The 24,207-nt window shown below is 40.2% G+C and overlaps 1 protein-coding gene across 9 annotated transcripts in view; it reads left to right on the top strand.

Moving 5' to 3' along the window:
• Nucleotides 1-24,207, top strand: part of ZBTB44 (zinc finger and BTB domain containing 44) — a 47,505-nt gene that overhangs the window by 2,934 nt on the left and 20,364 nt on the right. For 8 of the 9 annotated variants that reach the window (XR_012583984.1, XR_012583983.1, XR_012583985.1 and 5 more), the window contains exons 2-3: nt 15,909-16,978; nt 21,645-21,729. Coding sequence is in view for 6 of the 9 variants with exons in the window: in XM_074560843.1 (XP_074416944.1) it covers nt 15,961-16,978; nt 21,645-21,729 (1,103 nt within the window). In the remaining 3 variants the exon portion in view is untranslated. Of the gene's footprint in view, nt 1-2,980; nt 3,232-15,908; nt 16,979-21,644; nt 21,730-24,207 lie in introns of those variants that run through there. The other variant, XM_074560839.1, reaches the window with a different exon arrangement.

The following is a 24,207-nucleotide window of genomic DNA, read 5'->3' as shown; positions in this document are numbered from 1 at the left end:
GCAAATGTGTGCTCTTAGGAGGGTCTGGTCAGCTGTTCGCAAAGAGGATCAAAAGCAAATACAGCTTCCCCCCCTGTGTGAAGTTGAACAAGCTTCCCGACGTTATTTTTGGTCGTATCCCATGACTTGCTGGAAGGAGGCTTTTATTTTTATGTCCTTCTTGTGAATGGAAGTGTGATGCCTGTGCTATGAGATGAACGGTGTTTGTGTGACTTGTCACTGACAAGGAGAATGTCTTGGATACTTGGCGCTTGTATTTGTTGCTTCATTTTCCCTGGCATTGTCTGTTACATCTGGTAAACTTCTTTTTCAATGGGCTTTGAGAACATTTGAGTGTTTTTCTGTGAGACAATCTGGCGATATGTGTAACTTCACTCCTTTTAGGCATTGTAATCCACTAGCTTAAACAAGAAGAAAGTCAAACTGTGAACAAGCAGTGATGCTGTTGCTGGCACGTGATGAGGAAGGAGATGTTCCTTGACGTAGAGGGGATTGTCTGTTGACATTCTTCTATCTCACCCGGTTATAAGTAGGTTATCCCTGCTCAAATTATGCAACTGTGCAGACAGCCAGACTTCAGGAATTCCAAATACTTCGACGTGTCAAGTGCTGACTTCTAAATTAAATGCTATGGTTGCAGAGCGCGTTCACAGTCTGTCGCTTGAAATATGACATCAATCTTGGAATTGCGTGTGGCTGAAAAGGGGCAGCAACTTAATTGCTTGTTTCTTTGAAAAAATGTTGTGTGCGTTTGCAGGAACAAAACCGGGTGGGAGATGTGCCTCTACCTGCGGTAGTGTTTCGATATGGAAGTTGGTGGTTAGCGTTTCACTGGTTATAAGCAGGAAAAAAATACTGAAAACATTGATTTATGTAAGAAGTTGAAACGCCTCGCTCTCTTCGTTTGCTGCTGCTGTTGCCTCAAAAGATGCGGTTTACAGCATATAGATCTAATTAAATCATTGTGTACTTATTGCTAAGTAAATATAGGAGTCCATTACTCTTAACTTGCCTTGGAGATCAAATTGATTCTTCTAATGGTTTCACTGGATGAAAACAAATGTCTGGTGCTGTTTTGTAAAAGGTGCCTAAATGAAATGGTGGTGGTAGGAAACAAACTGCAAACCTGATTAAAATGGCATTCGCGCATACGGATGGGAAGAGAGGAATTGTAAACGCTCGGCATTTCATTTAATTCTTACATTCCATTTAATCAAGTTAAGGAAGTGACTTAAACTGTGCGTTATTTGTAGATAGCGTGTTTTTAATGTATTCCAGTTTACAGCTGGGGAAATAATTATTTGACGTGATCATGTTTATCAGAGTATGTGAATGATGGGATAATAAGGACTGCAAAAAGTGTGTTGAGCTCAGTGTGTGGTTTGTGACAGTGGCTAGAGTAAATCATTAGGGGGAAAGTGGAAGAGCATACATAAACAGCGCAGGAATCATTCCTCAGAACATCTACCTGTGGTGAAGGGTTTGGAGGTGGCCCGAGCTCGAGGGGATGTGCTGACAATCATGCTTAAAAGTGCCTGTTGGACTTGTTTTCTATGGATTTGCCTTGGCCTTTTGGACAGCTTATACCTGTAGCTTTTATAGTATACCTTGCAATGCATCCCACAGCTTATGCAAAAATTAATTCCTCGGTTTTGTTTTTTTTTTTTTTTGTTTTAAACCCAAAGAATGGTAATGTCATTGAGTGCCTCCTGGATTTTGTAGTATGAGAAAGAATGAAGAATCTTTTTCCAGTCACCACCTCATTTGCAATTTTATAGATCTCTGTGTTCTGAGTTTTCTCTCTTTGGGTTTCTTTTCTTTTTCAAGCTGTGTTGTCCCAGTCTGCTTAGTACATCTGCCTGCGGAGGCTGTTCTACATCACTTTTTTTTTTTCTTTGAACTCCGCTATATTGTTTTGAGGTGATTTGACCACAACATTTGTTTGCTTGCTTTACCCAAGAAGACTGAATGAAAGCAGTTTTTTTTCAGAGCATTAGGAGATGCTTTCTAATAAAGGGATGCTTGGTAGCTCATCTGTGATAACATTATAAACATTTATGGTGTGTAATGTTTTATATTCAAAAGTACAGATGAACATAGTAATTGTAGTGAGAGCTATTGTTAGTGGAAATACAGTTATGGATACTGAAGAAGATCTTAGTTAGACATCTAGCTACAGATGGTAGTTGATACGGCATTTTGTATTTGGATGTTACCAAGAACGCTGTATGGAAAAACTGCAGTTGGGGTGCGTACTTGGCGGTGTTAAGTCTATTGGAAGCATGAAGATGTCATGTCCCGTGGAGACCCAAGAGCCCTAGAAATCACGAGTGGGTTTGGGAATAACTGGTGGTTTAAGGGGCAAGTTGATGCCATGTTAGGGATAGGCATTTACATGGAGTTGGAGCTCTGCAGTTCTGACAGTTTCTGCAGTTTTCTCTCAGCACCTTAGGGTGTTTTTAAGTGCATAAATACCCCTGTTAAGAAAGACCTACTCAGAGAAGTTTCTGTGAAACGTTAGTAAAGATGCTAGAGGCTTAAAAAAACCTCACAGAACTCTCCTTATCCCCAGCCTGAGCTGTGGATGTGGTTCTGCCAGTCAGGGTTTGGCCATACAAGGGAAGAAAGTTAGAAAGCCTGTAAAGTTGCTGCTCACCTGATAACATGATTTGTGGATAAATACAAGGATTTTTTAGTTTTCGGGGCCAAGAAGAACTCCTGTTAGGCATTTAAGTTTATCTGCATAAATGAGTCATTAGGAAAATAAAGGGTACACATAGTGCTAAAAGGGTGATGACACAACCACATTCCTGCTTTGCTTAAACTTGTTCAGGATTCTTTATAGCCGCTTCCGTTTGAAAGGTGGCTGCTTGTTTATATGTCTGTGACACCTTGACTAGCTGGCTGCGGTCCGTGCTGTCTGGATTAGCAATGCCTTTTCTCCTCTTCAGATTGTACACGATGTGTGACTTTGCCTTGATCTCTCCCCTTTGCTCTTTACGCAGGTTTTTCCGTGGTGTTGCTTGTCAGCGCAGGCTTCCAGTACTTCGGGCGTTAATGGGGCTAGCGTGCTTCAGGGAGATTTATGCAGAAAAATTAATTTGTTGTAGCTAATGTGGATTTCATTGAGGTGTACCGCTTCCTTGCTAATCTGGAATAAAAGTGAGAGAAGGACAGCTGTCATTGTATTGTAATAAACCTGAATACTTCAAACAACAAATCGGTTGACAGGTAAGCTTTGTGCCGAACTAGTTAAAACTAGCACTTAGCCAAATTTGGCTGTCACAAACCTAATGATTGTGATACGCAGTTACAGTCATTTGTTTCTGAAAATGAGGAGACGGGTTTGTCATTTCCAAGTGACAAAAATTAAAGGCTTGTGCACAATAAGGTGGGAGGCACAGCTTGGGGGTGATAGCAGAGGGGAGGGATTCTTCAGCTACTGAAGTTTGGTTGCTGTTGGGAGTTCTTGGGGCATAATATACCTGGTTAGGCCCTGGTTTTGTCTTGGAGGAAATGAAGAAATAATTTCTTTTCCGAGCATGGTTTTCACTGTGCTATCAGTTAAAATGATCTCTGAAATTCACCCTTTTCTCTCTGAAAACATGGCGTGTGCCCTTTTCTTTCTTCAAAGACATGTAGTAGGACTTGGCACTATTCCGTAAATAGGCGTCCACGTGTGTGAGGAAGCACAGATAGTTTTTTGTTTCTGTTTTTTTCTTTTCAGCTCTTTTATGGATCTAATGCAGTAGTGCTACCAAGAAAACCTTGAACTGTACTAGAATATTTTGGTATGCAGATACAGAAAACCGTGCCACTTTTCTTGATATTTCTTTCACACGTACCACCAAAAAGGCCTTGGAGATTTATTTTTTTTTTGTTACTAATTTGGGAGGTTGGCTTGAGTAGTCTTTTTGATGTATATTTTTCATAAGTTTGTGTTGGTATGCTTGCAGAGCTTCTGAAAGTGAAGGCTGAAATGCTATGGGTAGCCATGGTAAAAGAATAAAAAATAGCTTTCTGGAATTAGTTTAAACTAGAAGGTTGCTGCCACATGACAAATGAAAGTACTTTATGGATATTTTTTGGCAATTTGCAGTACTTAGAAGAATTTAATGTTCAACTTGTATTATTTTTTTTTTGGTGGTGTTCATTTGTACTGCTGTTAGAGACCAAAGACTATAAAATAAAAAGTGAGGGCTTTTTGTTATGCAGGGTGGGAAATGGTCACGTAATGGCTTGCCTACACTGAGAAATTTGGGAAAAATTTAGCCTGAGTTTGCACAGAGCAAAAACGTAAAGAAGGTATTAACATCACATAAAAATTATGCATGAACACTGTCATGGAAAGAGTGGTTGAATTTGAATGTGTGCCTCAGGGATGCACGCATCTGTCTATTCAGTATAATCTGATTATGTTCTGTGGGGCTTGCCTACATGAGAGTATGAGGACTATGAATTCACTTGTTGCTTTTATTCTAGTAAAAAAAAAAAAAAAAACCAAAAAAAACCCCAACAGATTTGCCCATGTATTAATGGCACAAGCATCTCTAGCATGTGCTTTCAGAGCAAACCACTGTTGAACTAGCGGACTAATAGTTTGGCCATGTGCTTTTACAGAGCACGGGTGAAACCCAGAAATTGCAGGGCAGTGAATCTGTTGTGTAATATCTCAATACGTCCTATCTAGTGAAGTTTGCACATTAATTTTTATTATGAGAATAAACGTAATTCAGTGTATAACAAGATCTTTTAGCAGTTACTGCTCGTATTGTTAAATGAGCCTCAGTTTTAAGTACTATCTGAAAATTTGCTTTTATGTGTTATATATAACACTAATGCGAGATTCCTACAATGAAAAGTTCAAAGTGCTGGAGGCTGGGGAAAGTGGCATTTATCTAGTTTGCTTATTCAACCATGTGAAAGCTATATTAGGCACATAAAGTTTATCCTTTGCACTGCAGCTTCAAAAAGGCAACAAGTTAAATCTGGGGCCTTTGAAGTAGTGAATGGTAACATTCTGTTCTCTGAAAGAGCAGACTTCAAATGATCACACCAAAAGTTGAAAAACTGTGGTGGCTAGGGAAAACAAGATTGCTGGGGGGAGGGGGGAAGGGGAGAATACAGGTCCCGAAAATGCGTGGAGTTTCTTGCATGTCGTTAGGAATAAACAGTAGCCAGAATATTGTACCTGATTGCATTCCTGAAGCTCTTTGCCCATTCTGTACCAGAATGGTGCAAAGTTACCGTTTTAAATTCTCCCCAGATAAATCTTATCTAAGAGTTCAGCTGTTGCGTGAAACATGGAACTTGTTGGAGCCAGCGAACCTCGGTTATGTAGAAAGGTAGAGAGTCTTTTAAGAAAATGACTTCTCTCATCTTTCTGTCTCTGTAAATGGTTTCAAGAAACATCTCGTCTTCTAGCTCTTGCGTAAAAACACTTAATGGCGTCAGATCAACAGTTTACATATGGCATGCACTACTGTACTGCCCTGATTATTGTAATCTCTTCTTTTAATTAGATCCTGAGATTAGGAGCTGTCTTGCTGATCAGTGCACTTACTGTATGCCCTATCAGTTCTAGCTAGTACATGTTTCTAGCTGAAACACCGTCTGGATAAGTGAGATGCTCTGAAAAGATCTAACCATAGTTTACTTCACAGACATGCTAAGGGGGAGCTGCACAGAGAAGAAAAAACACACCAAAAAACACTTCTTGAGAACCGGGAGGTTAAAATAGATACTGACAAACATCTGATGAAAAATCAGGTATTACAATAGTCTGGTTGTTCTGTAGGCCTTTCAGTTTGCTGTTCAATTTATTCTAATAGTATGGAGAGATTTCTCCAAAGTCAGTTTTAACTAGTTAGCTTCCAGATTATAGCTCAGGTCCATTACTAGCTCCCTCATATATAATGTCGAGGTTTTAATTTCATACTGTTGGATTTTCTGTGACTTTAGTTCTGTTCCTAGGATTCCAGTTCTCAGTCATCTGTTTTTATGTGTTGTGCTGACGATACATCTTAACCTTTTCATCAGCATTTTTTTGAGCCTGTGTCTCTACAGAAACACTCAGAGATCATTGCTAAAACAAGTCCTTGTGGCACTTCACAGGTAAATTCTTTAACCTGTTATTTCAAGTACATGAATTACTTCTTTTCAGCCGGCCTCTTAGCTGCCATTCGTCTATTCATCTCCTTGTTTTCACTAATGACTCTATATGTCATGTTATTCAAACATTTTAATGAAGTTCTCATCATACATGGCATTTCCTTCTTTTCCAAAAAATACATTATCGAGTCAGTTTGACATCAGTTTGACATAGTTTAGCTTCAGTAAACACAGGTGGTGTCCCATTTTCTGTTTATTTTCTTATTTTTCATTCTTCTTTTTTTCAGATAGTTTTCATTTTAGCCAGATTTCTGCAGTTGTGTACAAACACCTATGATCCTGTATCTTTGAGAGATGAGAACATCTCTATGTTTTTAAATAATCAGAGCTTCTGCACTAAATATTTGAGAGATGAAATTAACACAGTGTTAATGTTGCCAAGCTTTCTGGCAGGTGTGTACCATAAAATGAGACAATCTTTCAACAGTCCTGCTTCTTTTTCTGGTACACTAGTACCTTTTCCTTGAGAATTAAAATATCATTTTGCATGTTTGTAATCACAGCCCTGTCTAATGGAAACATTTCTAGATTGACTTCTAATGAAAGGAGTGGTAACATGTTTTACACACCTACAACGTGATCTTTAATCTTCAGGTTTTATCTGGACTAGGAGTTGTAGCTATGCTTTAATCTTCTTGGTCTATTAATCCAGCACACTCAGTGCCTGCATACAGAGCTCTCAATCGTCTGTCAGTGGTTCCCAAGCTTTTTTGGCTACAAGCTGTTGTCAGCTCTCAGTTTCTCCCATCAGTCAGAAGGGTCTGCTGTTGACGGTGGCCATTTACAATGCTGTGCAGACTAGCTTTTGTTGCCCAGAAGCCAACGGGACCATTTAGCAGGCCAAATTTTGCTATGTGTGCCTTGAATTCCAGCTCTGTGACATTTCCACAGTTGTTAATTTCCCGATTTGTCTGTGTATTGGTTATCTGCTATAGAGCTGCCTCATGACAGTCGTGAGTTTGTCAGTGGCAGAGACTGAAACTCTCATTTGTCTCCCGTTTGCCCAAGACATAAGTGGTGTGCAGTTCCTGTAATAGAAATTAAAAAGAAAGGTTTACAGTAGGATTAGATTCCATTGCCAATTTGAGATCGGTCAGAAGAAAGTCTTGCAGGCTGCTTCCTGTAGGCCATATATACAGGATGATAAGGGACAAGAATAAATCTAGAAGTGTCACTTTCACAAGGAAGTGACAAGGCAGAGCTGCACGAGAGTCTGCTGCAAGTGTGTGGCTGCTGGTAAACTTAATGAATGTGGCCTTGGCATCTGTAATCTATTACAGTCAGGCAGATGACTTCTTAATTCTGCCAGATGCAGGGGTTGGAACAGCTCCTTTCTGAGTTACAGGACATGCTTGGGGCTTTCAAACAGATACAGTCTGCAAAGGACACTCTGGAAGATGTTGGCCCAAATTGGTAAGTTCAGTGTCTTGTTCTGTTCCATCACTGGTAAGTTTTCGAAAGTTTGTGGAGGCACTATTATTGACAGATCCGACTTCGTCTGGGTGCACGCGTTTCCATCCTCTGCTCTGTGTGGGGCTCTAACGTAGGCTTCTCTTTAGGCTGTAATACTTCTTTCTGTCAGGCTGCACCCAGGCTCTCTTTATCTGATATCTCCTGCCACGCTGTCAGAACATGACTGCTGAATTTTTACATCCGACTTCTTCATTTCCATGCAAATGACTAATCAGGAAAACAAAACAAACATCCCTAAGACATGTTGCGCTTCACGTTATGTGTAGAAACAGCAACTCCTGAAAAATAGTGATGGTTTAATTAATGATTTACAGCTTTTTCTTTGTTATGGACCTCATGGTACAAGAACAACAGCTTTGTGACATGTTTTATGTTGGTTTTAATATTCTAAAATAAAAGTAGTAGATGTTCCCCTCTTTTTCACTGGAGTAGATGTTGCATTTTTTGTATCCATCAAACATCCTGCTTTTATATGCTGAGGGGTCTTGTAGCATGAGGAGGATTTTGGTCATCTCTCTGTGGGTTGTACACACTTTTTTAGTTTAGAACCGGTACAACCGAGACGTTTGGAACTAAGCAAATATTTCTGATTTAGTCTTGGTCTTTGTTGCTTTAACAGCAGGTATTGTGCTGTTTGTGTTTAATATCCATGGTGTAAAAGAAAAAATAAAATTCTGCAAATCCGAGGAGGAAGTAGAAGAGCATGCTAAGGTACTGCCCGTCTTTTGGCGAACAGTCGAAATTGGCTACCAGGAATGTGCAGAAGTGGATTGCAAGAACAGTACCTTTCCCCGTCCTGTCTTGTGGTGGAGATTTGTTAATACGCTGTTACCAGGGTCTCTAACACGATAATTTGGCTTCTCTCACAGGCCCCTTCAGTTCTGTTAAGGTCAGCTCTGAGTCAAGACAGCCGCGCTAAGTGGACGTGTTTCTCGCCCCGTGTGCCAGGAGGGCAGTGGCAGTTGAGGGACGGGCTACGGGAGTTTTGAAAGGGTGCTGGCCAGGAGCACGCTCTGTTCAGCCAAAACTTGGGAGGTGTTGAACTTCAAGGTGGTGAATGAGGATGAGAAAACAATTTTGGTGAGCAAGCCCTGGGCTCGTCATGACTGAGAGATGAGAGAGCTGAGAATTTTTGTAACTATTTTCAGGAGTTTGCACAGAAATGGGAGCTCTTTCATTAGCCTCATACCTGGTGCATATCAGCTTCCTCACCGCTGAGTAAGCCACATGTTCCAGCGTGTGAAGAGCTGGAGTTTGGTGCATTTAGCAACAGCGTTGGTTTCTGAACAAAGTTTACACCTTTATGCTAATAATAGTTACTAGCGAAAGCCAGAATGGGTGAATTTTTTACTGTCTCTTCTATGGGAATATAGCTCAAGAAGTTAATTAGATTAACTTTTAGAAAAAAAACAGCAGGAATTAAGGCACAGTTGCCAAAAACAGTATCTGGGTTTTGAATGATAAATTGCAGGGGTGATAAGTGTCTGGGAGCTACGGCATCTCGAAGAGGAAGGGTATCAGCTCCTTCGAAATTCAACGCTCACCTGAAGCTCCAGTCATGCAAACCGGAGTAAGATAGCCTGTGCTCTGCTGTGGGGGGAAAGCAGTCCAATGTTAGTGCAAAAATTACACTGTGAACTTTCCCTTAAAATGTATATGTAAATGTTTTCTAATTTTATCCTTTCAGAAGTGCTCTGTTGCAGCTGACCTACCATCTCAATTTACAATAAAACCATTTTGTAGAATAAATTGCTGTTTTTGGCACCCCACTACTTGTCTCAATGCTTTCACCAGCTCTGAGAATTAAAATGCACCTACCAGATTTGTGTCATGCAAATCCACTTTTCCATCATCTGAGATCTGAGTCGTTCTTTTCCTATCCACATAAAAGATTAATGTTGTCAATAGCAATGGTGTGTGAATCAGTGCCGTAACTGCGATCTAGGGCTTTGCCGTGCCCTCACACATCTTCCTTCTTCTCATGGTGTGTTAAAGCTTTTGCTTTCTGTTATTATAGGGTTTAATTTTGCGGAAACTTAAACGATGTGTTAGAAACAGGTATTGCGTGGACACTCTGGGCCTTCCTTGTTCCTGAGGAATTATTTTGGAAGAGGAGCTGCTGGATGTTTTTTTTTTCCTTGTCCTTTGCAGATAAATACTCTTCATGGTCTGTCAGAGAACTTAGAGTAAAGGAATAATATGTGCTTTTGCACCTGTGTGCACTGACACTTTTGAAACCATGGCTGCTTCCTGAGAGTATTTTAGTCTGCATTTATGAAGTTCAACTCTAGTTCTGAAATGCTCGGACCCTTCTGCAGCAACACCTGGTGGTCTGTACCTAAAATTTAGGAAGATCTTCTTTTGGGAAGTCTCTTTGCCAGGGGTTTTTTCAAAGGAATAGATGGCTGCTTGTGGAGCAATTTGCCACTGTAGCATCCTTGGAAAGTGCTCTTGAAAAAAAAAATAAATTAGGTGGCGAACATGGCTTGTGAGTACAAAGAAGCTAATGAATGCTTTTTGTGAGCAACACTAATAATAGACGGAGTCAATGGTCTCAAAAACTCTGGCATGTAAACTTGTCAAAAGCGGTGTGCCAAAACCCCAGTTTTTACAAAATAAATGGCCTTATCTTATCACATGCAGTACTTCTGGAGTAAGTAGGAAAAGCACAACAGAATCTTTTATATGTCTTGAACTGTGAAAGAGCATATTACTGCTAACAATAAATAGACGGATTGTAGCATTTTAGGTCTTCAGCTTGCTGTGTGAAATTGCTCTGCCATTAAAGCTCCCAAGTGGAGTTCTCTGGAGTTCCTTATCTCACCATCAGTGATTCTTCCCGGGGGGCTGTCCAACATGGAGCTCGAGCCCTAGCCAAGAAAAAAAGCCCCCCACAAACTCCTTAAAACAGCAAATACCCGAAAATTGTCCTCTCCTGTCGAGCTGGGAGAAAAGGGACACAGGAACAATTTCAGTGTCTTGGGTAGTTCAGTTCAAGCGGTTTGGAGAATAAAAATCTGATTCCCAGACCGAGCGAGCGAGGACCAGGTCGGCCCCAGTACTCAATGCTCTCCTGTTTTTTGCAGGGTATGGTATCACCTCAGCCTCCGTTTATAGACTGCCCATAGCATCTATTTCAGGTTTTAACATAACGGTGTGCACCAAGTAGCTTACTTAACACTAGCTCCTTTGTGCACTTGCAGTTTGAAGTGTGCTGTCCTAGAGGAAATTGAAGTTCTGAAACACTGCATGTTTCTCTGCACGGTTCATTTCCCTGGTCCAGTCACCCACTGCAGCTAAAGGTTACAGGTTTGCATTCCACACATTCCAGTACACCAAAGCGAGTACTGCACATTGACGTAATTTTGAGCACAGAAACCTTGTGTTTGCCTTCTCTTTTTTATAAATACCATCAGGCTTGGCAGTGGTGGGCTGAGTTCAAACTAGGTTTACTGACCTCACTTAAAATACGGTTTTATACAAGGTTTAGAAATTGGTGTTGATTCGTTTGAAAGGGGGAACAGCTTGGCAGCTCCAGCCAGCAGTTTTGTCAAGTGAAGCAAGGCAAGATTTGTAGTGGGAGACAGTACCTTTTATTAGGCCAGCTGGTGTTGGGGGAAACAGATGCGTGTTTAGATACACAAGCGTTTCAATTCTGAAATAGAAATAGCAAACTTGAAGTTAAGTACACACTAAGAGCAGTTGTTCTAATTCAATTATAAACTTAATTATACTAACCAGTTAGACAGTTTGAGGGAGCAGGAGGTGCTGGTACCTGTGTAGCACAGGGAGATCTTGACAGATATAAGGTGGATTTTTTTCCTCCTGACTCAGAGCAGCCAGTTATTATCTGTTGAAGGAATAGAGATGAGGTGTGTTGTCAAAGTTATGTTATCAGACTAATATTTCTGCTAAGGGTGTAGCTGTACGTTGTTCCTGGTTGAGCTGTTTGAGGACTTTTCAGGTCACGGTTTTATCCCCGCAGAAGATTTTTCTGTGCCGGGGTTGCTACGACTGTTTATGGGATGATGCTGTAACCAGTGGCTAAGAAGTAGTCTGGGTTAAAAATAAAATTTCAAGAAAAGATAATAAGTGATCTGATTTACACCATGACCTCCCAGTTGTATGAATGTACCCGGAGGGCTGGCGAGCAGGAGGGTGGGAAATTCCAAAGCTTTGTTGGGCACTAAAGCCAACATTGCATTTACGAGTCTGAATTTTGTTGGGTTTAGAACTTTTCAGAAAAGTTCGTGTTTTCACAATATTTTATAAGTGGCTACGAGCCAGGACACAGAGGGTAGAGGTGGGTTGGTAATTTTGTGGTGCTAAAAATTATCCACTCCTGTTGTAAACTGATGTAGCTGAGTGAGAAACTGAAGCTTTATGAGTTTACTTCACTGATTTTTCCAAAGAAAAAAACCAGGATTTTTATAGATACTATGTTTCAAAACCAATTATTTGAGCCGTAAGGTTAGGCAGGAGGGGAAAAAGAAGCTAACTTTTGGATACACTGAAGGAGGCAGGTCACATAAACAATGTTTTTCAATTCTGTTACTTTTTCTTTTCCATTTACACAACATAGTGTACACTTTCACCTTTACTGTTTCTAAGCACAGAAACTTGACGTGTGTTTAATCATTGTCTCAAAAAAAGTGTATGTGAATTGGTAACTGTTGCTAAAACTTGTTTTTCTGTAGCCATGAAACAGTAAGAATGAGCTAAATTACTTTGAACTACTTAAAGGTCAGGTCTACATTACTGGTTGTAGGATTAAAAAAGAAAAAAAACCAAACTAATTTTCAAATGAATTGTACAAAGTCTTTGGTACGGTAGCACGTACCTTCAAACTGCTTTCAGCTAATAGTGGAGACAATTCTCCTCGCCCTGGAAGTCCTGAAGTGCTCACTTCTGAATTCTCACCTTGTCTGGGGATCCACGCTGCGGTGGTGAATCCCCACACATTTCCAGTGCAGGAATGCGTGCTGGAAAAAGCATTATCTCGAACTGCAAGTGTCTGCAGCAAAGTTAAATACAGCCCATTAAATATGGGCTGAAATGTCCCGCTGAGAATGTTTTGAAAACTTTGGAAAGTATCTTTAAATGTCACCGTGTTTCTCTTCAACTGTGAAATACTTTAATGCATCGTGGGCCAGGGCATAAACATGTGCGTGGGGGTTGGGAGGAGAAGCGAGCCACCCTTTCTTTGATACCAACCCCAGACCCTGCTTAGAGAATCACTGATGATTTGTGGCTCAAAGATGAACAAGAGCTTTTCCAACGCCAACCCACTTCCCACTTAGTTTATGTGTGCACCTTGAATTCCCCACCTCAAACTCTCCCAAGGTACTGTCTATGCTTAGTTCTAGTTTATGGTTCTTTAATCACTCCTGAATGTAGCACCCCGTACCTTACAGTCTAACAACTGCTGTCGTGGGCTGTCTAACGATCGGTAATAATCAGTAATAAGACGTGACAAAACGTCATTTCAAAATGATGACGATCCAAAGATGTTGGACTTGAGGTGAAGCTGTAGCGTTGCAGCCCTTTACTCTCTTTTCGTCACTGTGACTTAGTGCAGCTATAAAAGTGCCCTATGTCACTGAAAGATTAATAAAGAGAATTGAGCCATTTTATTACGTGGCAGAGCTTTAGCATGCTCATCTTTTCATGTGGAAAATATTTTCATATTGTTTAAATTACCTTCTAAAAATATTTGATGTTTTTACTACCTCATTAACTCTAAGGAACTGATATTGTTCCCGCGCCTCAGCACACCCCTTTTGATTTTTCTGAAAATAGTGTGCATACGCATATGTCCTTTGTCCCCAGTGAAGCCTGTGTCGGAGCCACTTGTTTGAATGGTGGTGTCAGCGCAATGAGGGGGAAGGTCGTTTTACAGAAGTGACTTAACGGAGCAATACCCCACATTCATGGCAGGCACGCTGCTCCTGCAATAAATTTAAATCAGTTTATTGCACATCACTGACTTCCGCTATTTTATTTTAAATTCTGTAACCAGATCAAGGTCGAGGAAGCAAAAGATGAAAGGAGAAGGGGAGAGGAAACCAGAAGAGGGGAGAGGCGGGCAGGAAGGGGGAAGCAGGACAAGGAATGGTTCAGAGCAGGGTTGGAAGGAGTTGAGCAGAATAGAGCTCTCCCACTTAGAGGCTGGAGAGATGAACATTACTTATTCGGATGAACAGAGGAAAATGGGTTAGTCTTCTGGGTGTATAAGAATGGGGCGTATTGCTTGCTTAGATTTTTCTCCGTGTTTATGATTATGTATTGGTACTATTTCTAAATACCAGATATACCATTGATAGTCCTTGCAAATGTATTATTCTTTTTGTAGCCAGTTGCTGAACAGAAGTACTTCCGGACTTCTGACGTGCCAAGGAATTGCTGCAGTGACTGGGAATTCAGAAGGAAGGGTATCCCAAGGCCGTTTTAGAATATGCTGTTACAAGATTTTACTGTAGTGTTTTGGTCTGAGATCAATTAACTATGCTTTTCATTTGATTCATGCTGGAGAACAGTCAGTCTGGGTCTTCAGATGCCTCTTGAGGTCAATATGTTTTCTTTCGCTGAAGGGAGTGTTTTGCTTGTGCTTAACTTCTTCCTCTGCAGGAGTGTGAAATTTCATTTTAAATCCAAATGGCCCTTATAGTTTCACTCAGACTTTATATTGTTAAGTGTTAGTTAATCTGTTCTCTCGAATAGATATTTTTCCTCTGTCTGAAAGGGTTTGCAGTATCAGAAGTGAAATCGTAGGAACAAGAAGCCGCCAAGTGCAAATGTCTGTAGAGCAAGGTAGGCTCTGACAGCTGCCGTTTAAATATGTGCTAAAGCTGGTGAGATTTGTGATCAGTTGTTCCAAACTTGCAGTGCTCTTTGTATCTGCGAAGCTCCACATGGGCAATTTGCAAGCGTGGTATGTTTTTGCGTACGTGTAAGGGAAAGGATGATGTGAAGAAGCTGGCTGACTCCAGGAAATAGTCAGATCCAATTATGTTGTTGATGTTTAACCACCAGCTTTACCGAGATGATATTTCTATATCATGTTAATTGTCTGAGTCATGTGGAACACAGAAGACTTTTCATGGAGGCTTGTGGGGGGGCTTAAGTTAAGCAGGTGAAACCTGGTGGCTTATGTTTCCTTGACAATGAAATAATTCAGAAATAATTGGAGCAGAGCCAGGAGCTGATTTTCCTTGTTTGGAGATGCTCCGCTCTCTGCAAGTAGAGGCAGCCTTGGTGGCCGCAGAAGTTCCCCTGCAGGAGCAGAGGATGTCTGGGCACACTGCGCCTAGCTTGGCACAGGGTCTTTCCCCTGTGTATCGCAGAGAGAGTGAATCAGCTTCATCCTCCTCAAATCAGAGGCATTTAGTTTTCAGATGCTGCCACAAACTTAAAACTCGCGGACAGTGTGCGGCGTAGAGTCCCTGAACTGGTCCCCAGGAAGGCAGTTTTCTATTTTTCAGAAGAAAGAAGTTGCCTTCCTTGTATTATTTATCACATATATAAAATCAATTTGTGTGTATTTGATTTAAACCTAAACTTTCCTTTGAGGTTTATAATCCATTGTGTTTTGGAAGGAATTTTCAATAACTTCTCATCCTAGTCCAAACCCATTTATTAAAAGCAGCTTTAGGCAATCAGTACCTGCACTACAGCAGGAAAGCAGAGCTATTGGCAACTGTTATTTTATGTTTACTAGCTTGAACTCTGAAAATTCGTGCTCTCGTTTCTCTAAAGCTTTTCTCATATTAAATACCTTCTCTGGGAGATTTGCTTGCTCCTGCACGCTCGTAAGTGAACCCAAGCTAATGTCTTTTCCACTTAAAAGAAACATTCGACAAAGTCTGTGAGGTTTAAGAACCGTGAGCAATAGTTTCCTGAGCCCAGAAAATAAAAATACAGGTTTCTTGCACGGATGATAGTTTCAAAAATGCTTTCTTTTTAGTATTACAGACATTTGTTTTTCTCTAAACAGTGTTAGGAATTTGTTTTGAGTGGGCAGTAGCAGAAATGTTGAAGATGGTATTAGTGATAGATTGCAAATAATTTCATCTGCGGCTTTGAAAATTATAAGCAGGTAATTGCATTTCTGTAGAGCTCATTGCACAGTCTGGATCCTAGAAAAACCTGACCCTAGAGGATTCGGCTGAATTTTCTTCGTACGGAGTCTTATAATCATGAAGCCACTTCGCTTTTGCTTTCAGGGACATGCTTTCAGAAAATGACAGTTTTCCTCTTTGTTGCAGGATACCTGTGATCTCTCGTATGTGGAAAGAACGCTAGCAGAAAAGTGAAAAAATGGGTGTTAAAACATTCACTCATAATTCCCCTGCTCACAGTCAGGAGATGCTGGGAAAGCTGAACATGCTCCGCAACGATGGACATTTTTGTGATATCACCATCCGCGTCCAGGACAAAATCTTCAGGGCGCACAAGGTGGTTTTGGCGGCCTGCAGCGACTTCTTCCGTTCCAAACTCGTCGGGCAAGCAGAAGATGAGAGCAAGAGCGTGTTAGACCTGCACCATGTGACAGTGACTGGTTTTATACCTCTCCTGGAATATGCTTACACAGCAACGCTATCTATTAATACAGAAAACATTATTGATGTGTTGGCTGCAGCCAGCTACATGCAGATGTTCAGCGTTGCTAGCACGTGCTCAGAATTCATGAAGTCCAGCATTTTATGGAATACGCCCAACAGCCAGCAAGAGAAGGTGCTGGATGCAGGACAGGAGAACAGTGCAAACTGCAATTTTACTTCTCGAGACGGCAGCCTTTCTCCAGTTTCTTCTGAGTGCAGTGTAGTGGAAAGAACCATTCCTGTTTGCCGAGAGTCGCGAAGAAAGCGCAAAAGCTACATCGTTATGTCTCCTGAGAGCCCCCTTAAGTGTAACACACAAACAAGTTCCCCCCAAGTGCTGAATCCTTCAACTTCTTACCCGGAGTCCAGAAATCAGCCCGTGGACTCGTCCTTAGCTTTTCCCTGGACTTTTCCTTTTGGGATTGATCGAAGACTTCAGTCTGAGAAGGTGAAGCAGGCAGAGAACTCTAGGACTTTGGAAATGCCTGGGCCCTCCGAGTCCAACAGAAGAATTGCAGATTACGTGACTTGTGAGAGCACAAAAGCCAGTTCTCCCCTTGTGATCGAAGAAGACGTGCGTGTCAAAGTGGAAAGGCTAAGCGATGAGGAGGTTCACGAGGAAGTATCGCAGCCTGTTAGCGCATCCCAGAGCTCTCTGAGCGATCAACAGACAGTGCCAGGAAGCGAGCAAGTGCAGGAAGATCTCCTGATCAGCCCACAGTCTTCCTCTATAGGTATGACCATTTCTGGGGTTAGATATATGTACAAATTGGCATGTGCGCACTTGTGATTTTACCGGAGGAAATAAGCTTCATGTTTTTTCATCCTTTGCTTTTGTGAAACTGCCTTTTTTTTTCCTCCTGTTTTATGAGATGTTACATATAAACCCCGATGGGGGGGCAGGACTTGGAGCTCTTTAAATAACTTTGCAGAAGGCAGCTAAGAAAGGTAAGCCTGTTGGTAGACCTTATTCAGGAGAGGTTGATAACCCCTTTTTGCCCCTAGTTGCTTGACTGGGGAAGATAATTATGTTTTCAGTAGTGTCAAAAGACACGATCTCCGCTGAGCTGCAACACCAAATCTGAAAGACTTGTGGCTGTAGCCACAGAGGGATAGAACGGTACTTTGCATCAGCCATAAAATCTTGTATAATCATGACAGAGAGCCTTTGTAAGAGGATTTGCAGTGGTGGAACACTGTCATCTTAATGCCCCAGACGAAAACAAAACCACACAGTCATAATATTGAGAATCTTTCCATTTCTCGGGGATTTGGTTCTCAAGTTGCCTCTTCAAATACTGCCAATTGCAGAGAGAAACCTTTTTTCCATGAAAGACAATTCGAAGCCAGTTTTGGGTTCTTCTAGCAAGCTGTTGTTTATTAATAGCTAATACTTAAAGGTTACTGTAGCAATCCTTTTTTTCCTCTTTGCACAGAATGCATCGAATGGCTTTTAGTATGCCAGAAGATAGGGGGTTTGCAGTATTTCTAGTTTAATTACCAAATTTGTGCCTAAGTCAGCTATTTTGCTTTCAGTTAAGTGGCTTGACCTCGGTGGAGTTTGTTTACTGAAAGATTTTTAATAAAGCCTGTTTTGTTTGAAGACCGTAAGAATGGCAAAGGTAGTGGTCTGCTTCATTCAAATAATGTATACATGAAAGGCTGTTTCAGTTAATTAAATAAATAAATGACAACAAAGTAAATAAATGTAGTCTAGTAGCCTGCATTATTTGTTTTGTTTGGTCAGCGTAACACTGTGCCTTCTCTGAAGAAAGTGAGTGTTAGATCAGTCTGACCATTTCAGTATTGCAATATATAATCAATGTCGTTAAACTATTCAGGTAATACTCACTAAAAAGAAATGAAAATATTTTCCATTTATCCCATCCTTCCAGACTTTATGTTGTTGGTTTTGTTCGTTGGTTTGTATAGCTCATGTGTTGATATTTTAGATTGGTACTGCTTTTTCCAAATGAAAATGTTTTATTTACTGGAGACAAGGCTGTTTACCTTTTCTGAGAAACAGACTTAATATCTTAATATAACTTAATATAACTGTTTGCCAAAACAGTGCATAGATTAAAAACTAAAAGAAACAATTTCTTTGCTGGGTAGTCTCCAGGAAAAATGGTTCTCGTTCAAGAACGGGTTTAGTTTGACTCAGTTTTTGACGCATAGGAGGAACTTTGGAAAGGCCTTGCCGGGGCCATGTGATAAGAGATGCAAATTATTTCATCAATGTAATTGTACCATCACAGACAAAATAGAACGAGTAGAAATAATGGTTAGGGAAAATTATAAATAGCATATCAAGTGAAAGGAGGGGGTTTTACCAACTGTAAATATCATGTTGAAGCAGCTTAAAAGAACAAACCGGGTGTAAACTCTAGATTCCCGGTGAGTAGCATATGATCTATGGAAATTTTCAGAGGACATCTCTTGAGTTAGAAATATCAGAAAAATTGCATACTCAAAAGTGGCTTGAATGAATTGGGACGTGAGAATAGGACTGAATTGTAGAGGAAGAGGTGCCACTGAGTGCTATAAAGTCTCCTTTTCTAAGAGAATCTTAGTGTTAAACAAAAAATACTTCAAAACATATTCCAATGACCAGGCACCTTACTGCATTCTGTTCTTGCTTGAGCCAGTTTCCTCATCTGTGAAGCGATTTCTGTTGACAAGCGACTTTGCACAGCTATCTTCAAAAGTTATCTGTTTAGAAGCCATGTCATGTTTTTGGGAAAGTTTTACATTTTCTTTGTCCTATTCTAGGTTTTGTACCACTGAGGTCCCGTACCTGACCATTTATATGGCATGGGCAGAGGGTCTTAGGCTTTAGTGATTATGTTTAAACTCAAATGTCTATCGTTGAGGATGTTAGTACAGCAAGCTCTTCTTAAAATGGCTACAGAGAGAAGAAAAATGTGCTAGGCCAAAGTCTTCAAAGCACAAATCTGTTCTTTGGCATTGAATATGTTTGAATTAATATTTAGTGGTATTTGCATAACATTGTTAACTATCCTCAGAATAGTTTTTATTCGCATTTTCCCATAAAGAGAAACAGTGCTCTTGCTTTTTAGCACAGTTCACATGTACCTAATATATGATAAGGCACGCTTTGTAGCTAGAAAGCACGTTTTACATCCCAAAGATGTATGTCCTTATGCAATAATATAAGAAGAGTAAATGGAGGCAGCACGATATGTTAAAGTGCAGCTTTCTGCTCCCTGAACATATTTTCCTCCTATAATTGCATATATTTATCTCAGTGTTTTATAGCGCGTTTATAAAAGCATTCCTACCTCTCTTCCTGATATTGCAAAAACCTCTTATTCACTCTTTGGGCAATTTCAAGAATTGTTCATTTGCAATTTATTATATTTGGAAGCACTTTATAATACGGAAGGAGACGTGAAGCAGGGCCTTGGTAAATAAGTCATTATGGTTACAACAATAGCTATGTCTGAGAAGATATTTTCATAACTTATTAACACTGTTTCCATTTGAGAGGTGAGGGTATAAAATTAAATCGAAGAGCAATTTGGCTTATTTTTCAGTGGACTTTCGGTTAAGTATTTCAGGAGAAAGAAGGATACATCAAAATGGGATTAACTTTTGTAACTTTATAGATTGCGTAGTCGCTGAAGTTCCCAAACATAGTTTGTCAGCTCATAACAAAATTATAAATTTTGATTCTGGTAGTGTTATTTGGAAACTGCTAGAGATGCAAGTTTCTTCCCATCACTGGCCCCATAACATGGGGTCACGTTAAGACAGTAATCTTTCACTTCAGTAAGGATTTTAAGAACACACTGTCCTTTATAGGGACAGCCTTTTTTGGAGACAGTACTCTCATTCCTTTTGACAATAGAAGCACATGTTCTACTTCTCTTCCCATGTCTTTGTTCCTTCTATTTGTTTTTCTGTTTTGTCTGACGTTTGTTGTTGTAGACCTAATGATACTGGATTTTCCTAGTGTGCTTTAGAGAAGAGTTCCCAAATTCAGATTGCTCATGTAGCATCCTCTAAGAAAAGAGAATTATTTTTGCCATAGCAGCAAGAGCAGCTCCTACCACTGTCCTAAGCTGTGCTCTTTCTCAGGCTGTAGGTGTAGAGAGAGAAATGTCCTTCCCCCGTCAGTTGTCATCTCACATGGATTCAGTGGTAGAGACCCAAAGGCTGCTTGGCTGTTCAGAAAAGTTCAAGCCGTGCTTAATATTCCATCTGAACAGAGGGAAAAGGGGGCAAGATGGAATTACCACTTCCAAGTGACTATCGTGCTACTAATCATACATAGGTCATGATTTGGGAGCCCCTGTTTTGGAGAGGAATGACGGCAATTCTGACCCTTCTGAAATTTGGCGGAGTTCAGTCCTTCATTTTTATCATCTCCGGTTGCACCCATAGACTCCACCAGAGGAAAAGGAGGAATGTGAGGAGATCCAGTCTGCTCTCTGCAGTCAGCTTAAAGAGGGAACAAAACATGGTTTATCTAAATGGTAACATTTTACCAAACCGGAGGATTTTTTTTTATCACGGGGTATGATTGGCAGGGGGTGTGCACCAGTTCTTAGAATTGTTTTAGTACTGTACTGTCAGCTTCCCTCCCTGTGTTGGTGATATCAGGCCAAAATAACCTTGATTAATATGCCTAAACAAGGATTGAACGCCAAACGCCAAGTGGTGACGAGGGAGACCCATCTGAGCAACAGCCACATCAGGAGAATAAAGTGATAGTTTTGCTTTAATGCTGCATTTACCTTAGATTCTGTTCCTAAAACCCACTTGAGCTACATTTGCTTGACTGTTGGGACACTAACCAAAGCTCTGGAATGGTTTTGTGTATACATTTCTCTTACAAACAGATGTTTGGTCTCTTTTGTGCTGCATTTCTGATTTCTCAGAGGACTCTTCCTGTCTCAGCGTCTTATCAATAAATGAAGGCATTATCAATGAATATATATGTGGAAGATTTGGAACACAAAAGCAGCGTAGCGTAGCAGGATTGAACTCTTTATTGCTCAACAAGTCTTGAAAATTGTTGAAATAGTCCCTTTAGGTGAAGGTAACATTTATGCTTTACAATGTTAGTACTGGATGTGTTTTGACAACTCTGGCTGTATTTAACATAGATTCTTTCCATTTTCTAGGTGTGCCAAATATTTGCCCTTTATCGAGTTGTCCATTTACTGGATACTCTGTGCTGAGAAGAAGGTGATTTGGAACACGTTGCTTCTGGGTTTTCTAAATGATTTTCCCAAGGCAATTTTTGTATCTTATCACCCAGGAAGCAGTGTCTCTCAGAGATTTGGGAAAGCAAGCTCTATATGTATTTACCTGCCTCGCCAACCCTTTTTGAACACTTATTTGCATTAAATTGCCCTTTTTTTCTTTGCCTAGGCTCAATAGATGAGGGGGTTACGGAGGGACTACCCACACTCCAAAGTACCTCTGGCACTAACGCTCATGCAGATGATGATGATCGGTATGTACCAATGTAGTGTGCAAAGTGTTCTGCAGCAAGTGCTGTGCTGTAATTGACCTACCCAGCCTTCATCCCAGAACGTTTAGTTGTTCGTACATCTACTTCTGTGCGTTGATCAAAGTACAATCAGTGCCTGAAGGATCAGATGCTTTAGAAGAATGTAGGTGGTGAAAGTCAGAATTTGCTTACTTGGTGCTTTTCATTTCCTGCCTATTTCCAGGCAACACTGGTGAAGAAAGATAGTCATGGTTTTGCTGTTTCTTCATCACTGCTCTTTATTAATAAATAATAATGAAAAAATCTTTACTGTGAAACAGGTGTGGTAGTTGCATGCATGCTAAAGCTGACATAAAGCCACAAAAGCAACAAAACGAAGAGAGTCTTGGCTTCACGTGACATCACTGTTGCCATAAACCACAGAGCAGGCAGAGCAGCCTTAAATCTTTTCTCCCAAACTTTCTGCCTGTAGCTTCTTACCAAGATGCTGCCTGTCACTTAGTGTAAATATTTAGCGGTCTCTTGCTGCGCTGGGATGCGTGATTTATCAAGGGAATCCCTTATAAGGGAAAGCTGGCAGAGAAGGCAGCACTCAAATGGGTCTGTTTGGCTGAATATGTATCATAGTTCTGTTAGAGCAAACTGATGTACCTGCAAGTGGCGTACAAGAGTATGCACAACTGGTTTGACTTTTATTCCTTTGCTTTTGTGGTATGTGTCAAGTATGGCGTATAGCTAGCTCTTCCCTTTCTAAGCAAAATTTTTAAAGTATTGACAAGCTGGCTTTTGCATAGTCTTTTGTTAGACAAGTGGATCTGAGGAAGAAGTGTGAACCTTTGGGAGTTGTTCCAGAAACTGTGTCAAGTGAAACTCCCCATAGAGATAACTATCAAGAGCTGCATTTTCATAGCTCATAAAATCTTTCCTGCCATTTCCATCTAAAACCTGTCCCATTGTGGGATTAAATCTGAAGGGAAAATAACCGCCTAGATAAGATTTTTTGTATGACACAGAAGATTTTATCTGTCTGCTAACAAACCCCACCATAAAAATAATACCCAGTACTTCGAGTTCGAATTGATAGTCGGAGCACATGTTGCATTAGAACTAGTCCAGGTTTTTAAAGCTATAGTTCTAAAGTCAAGTGGCATACATATTTTCAGCAGTGGATTAAATCAGAAATTTCCTATAAAATTGCAGAGCTTCAGTACAAACTGCATAGAAAATTCCAAATGTATAAAATCCTTTTAACATGCTGAAAATTCGCACTAAAAGATCTGTTCCGTGAAGAGAAGGAAAGAATATTTGCCTTAGTTTATGCCCAAGTTTGAAAATAATTAGTCTCAGAGTAACAGAAGCATCAGCAAAATGAAGTAGAATTTGCACATTGTTTATATAAACAGTAAGGGAACTAATAGTTATGGGAATTTATGAAAACTTCAGACTCCAGAACTAAAATTTTCTACCAAGTGATTTATTTTATAAATTCAAGTGAAAGTGCCAAGGTTGTACTTATTCCATGAATCAGTTAAATATGGAAAATGGTGCTTTCAAGTCCTAAGAGGTTTTCTATCACATGCGTGTCTGAATATGCCTGTCAGGTCGGGACAGCGCATTCTGTGACAGCCCTTCAAGCACTGGACTTTTGAATTCCCATTTCAAGCTCAAGACGGGGACATCAGCAAATAAATAAAAATTCCCTGTGTAGCAATTTGGGCACACAGTTTTGAGTGCATAAAATGAGATAATAGAGGATTCTAAATCAAATCAGACATTCAACTCTAGCTGAATCAAATGAAAACTTGGTTAATAAATCGTACGGATGGAGAAAGTTTTTCCCTTGCATCTTGTTTGGTATTTTCTTTAATTCATCTTTAGTTTAAGTCCAGGTTGTACGTTGCTTTATTAGTAGAGATTTTCAAAACGTCAAGATCAGTTGTGAGTGGACAATGCAAATTTATATGGAAAAGTATGTACTTGAGTATGTATTTATCATATTTCTATTCGTAAAACAGAGCAAAAGGCTGTTCCATCTGAAGGTCTTGCAGTATGTCATCCTTATCACTGTCGAAAGAATCATAAATATCTCAAAATTTAGGATATCTTATCTCTTGAGTTTCTGTGTTAAACAATTAACATAATTTATTGATCCTCCTCCATAATCAGTGTTTCATAAACAGCAGGTCACGTGTAATTGTTGTCAGCTTAATAGGTACACTGGAGTATTAAAGCTACTGTTTCACAGTGAAGTTTGATATGTTCTTTCTCTGATATTTCGCTTTTCTAGCATAGATCCGTAATTCAGGCATGGCTGGTTTAGCAGTTAGTCTCTGTCTCAGTTTGTGGCTGCATTTAAAAAGGAGTCGCAAAGGCTCAATTACAAAAGATCTCTGATCCAATATAACGAGAACCTCCACTTCTCTCAAATAATTGTTATTTACAAATAGAGAACATTTCTAGGCTCACTGAGCATTCTGGCAT

The sequence above is a fragment of the Larus michahellis genome, chromosome 17 (assembly GCF_964199755.1).
Source record: "Larus michahellis chromosome 17, bLarMic1.1, whole genome shotgun sequence".
NCBI classification, from domain to species: Eukaryota; Metazoa; Chordata; class Aves; order Charadriiformes; family Laridae; genus Larus; species Larus michahellis.
This window is presented reverse-complemented; position numbering and strand designations above follow the sequence as displayed.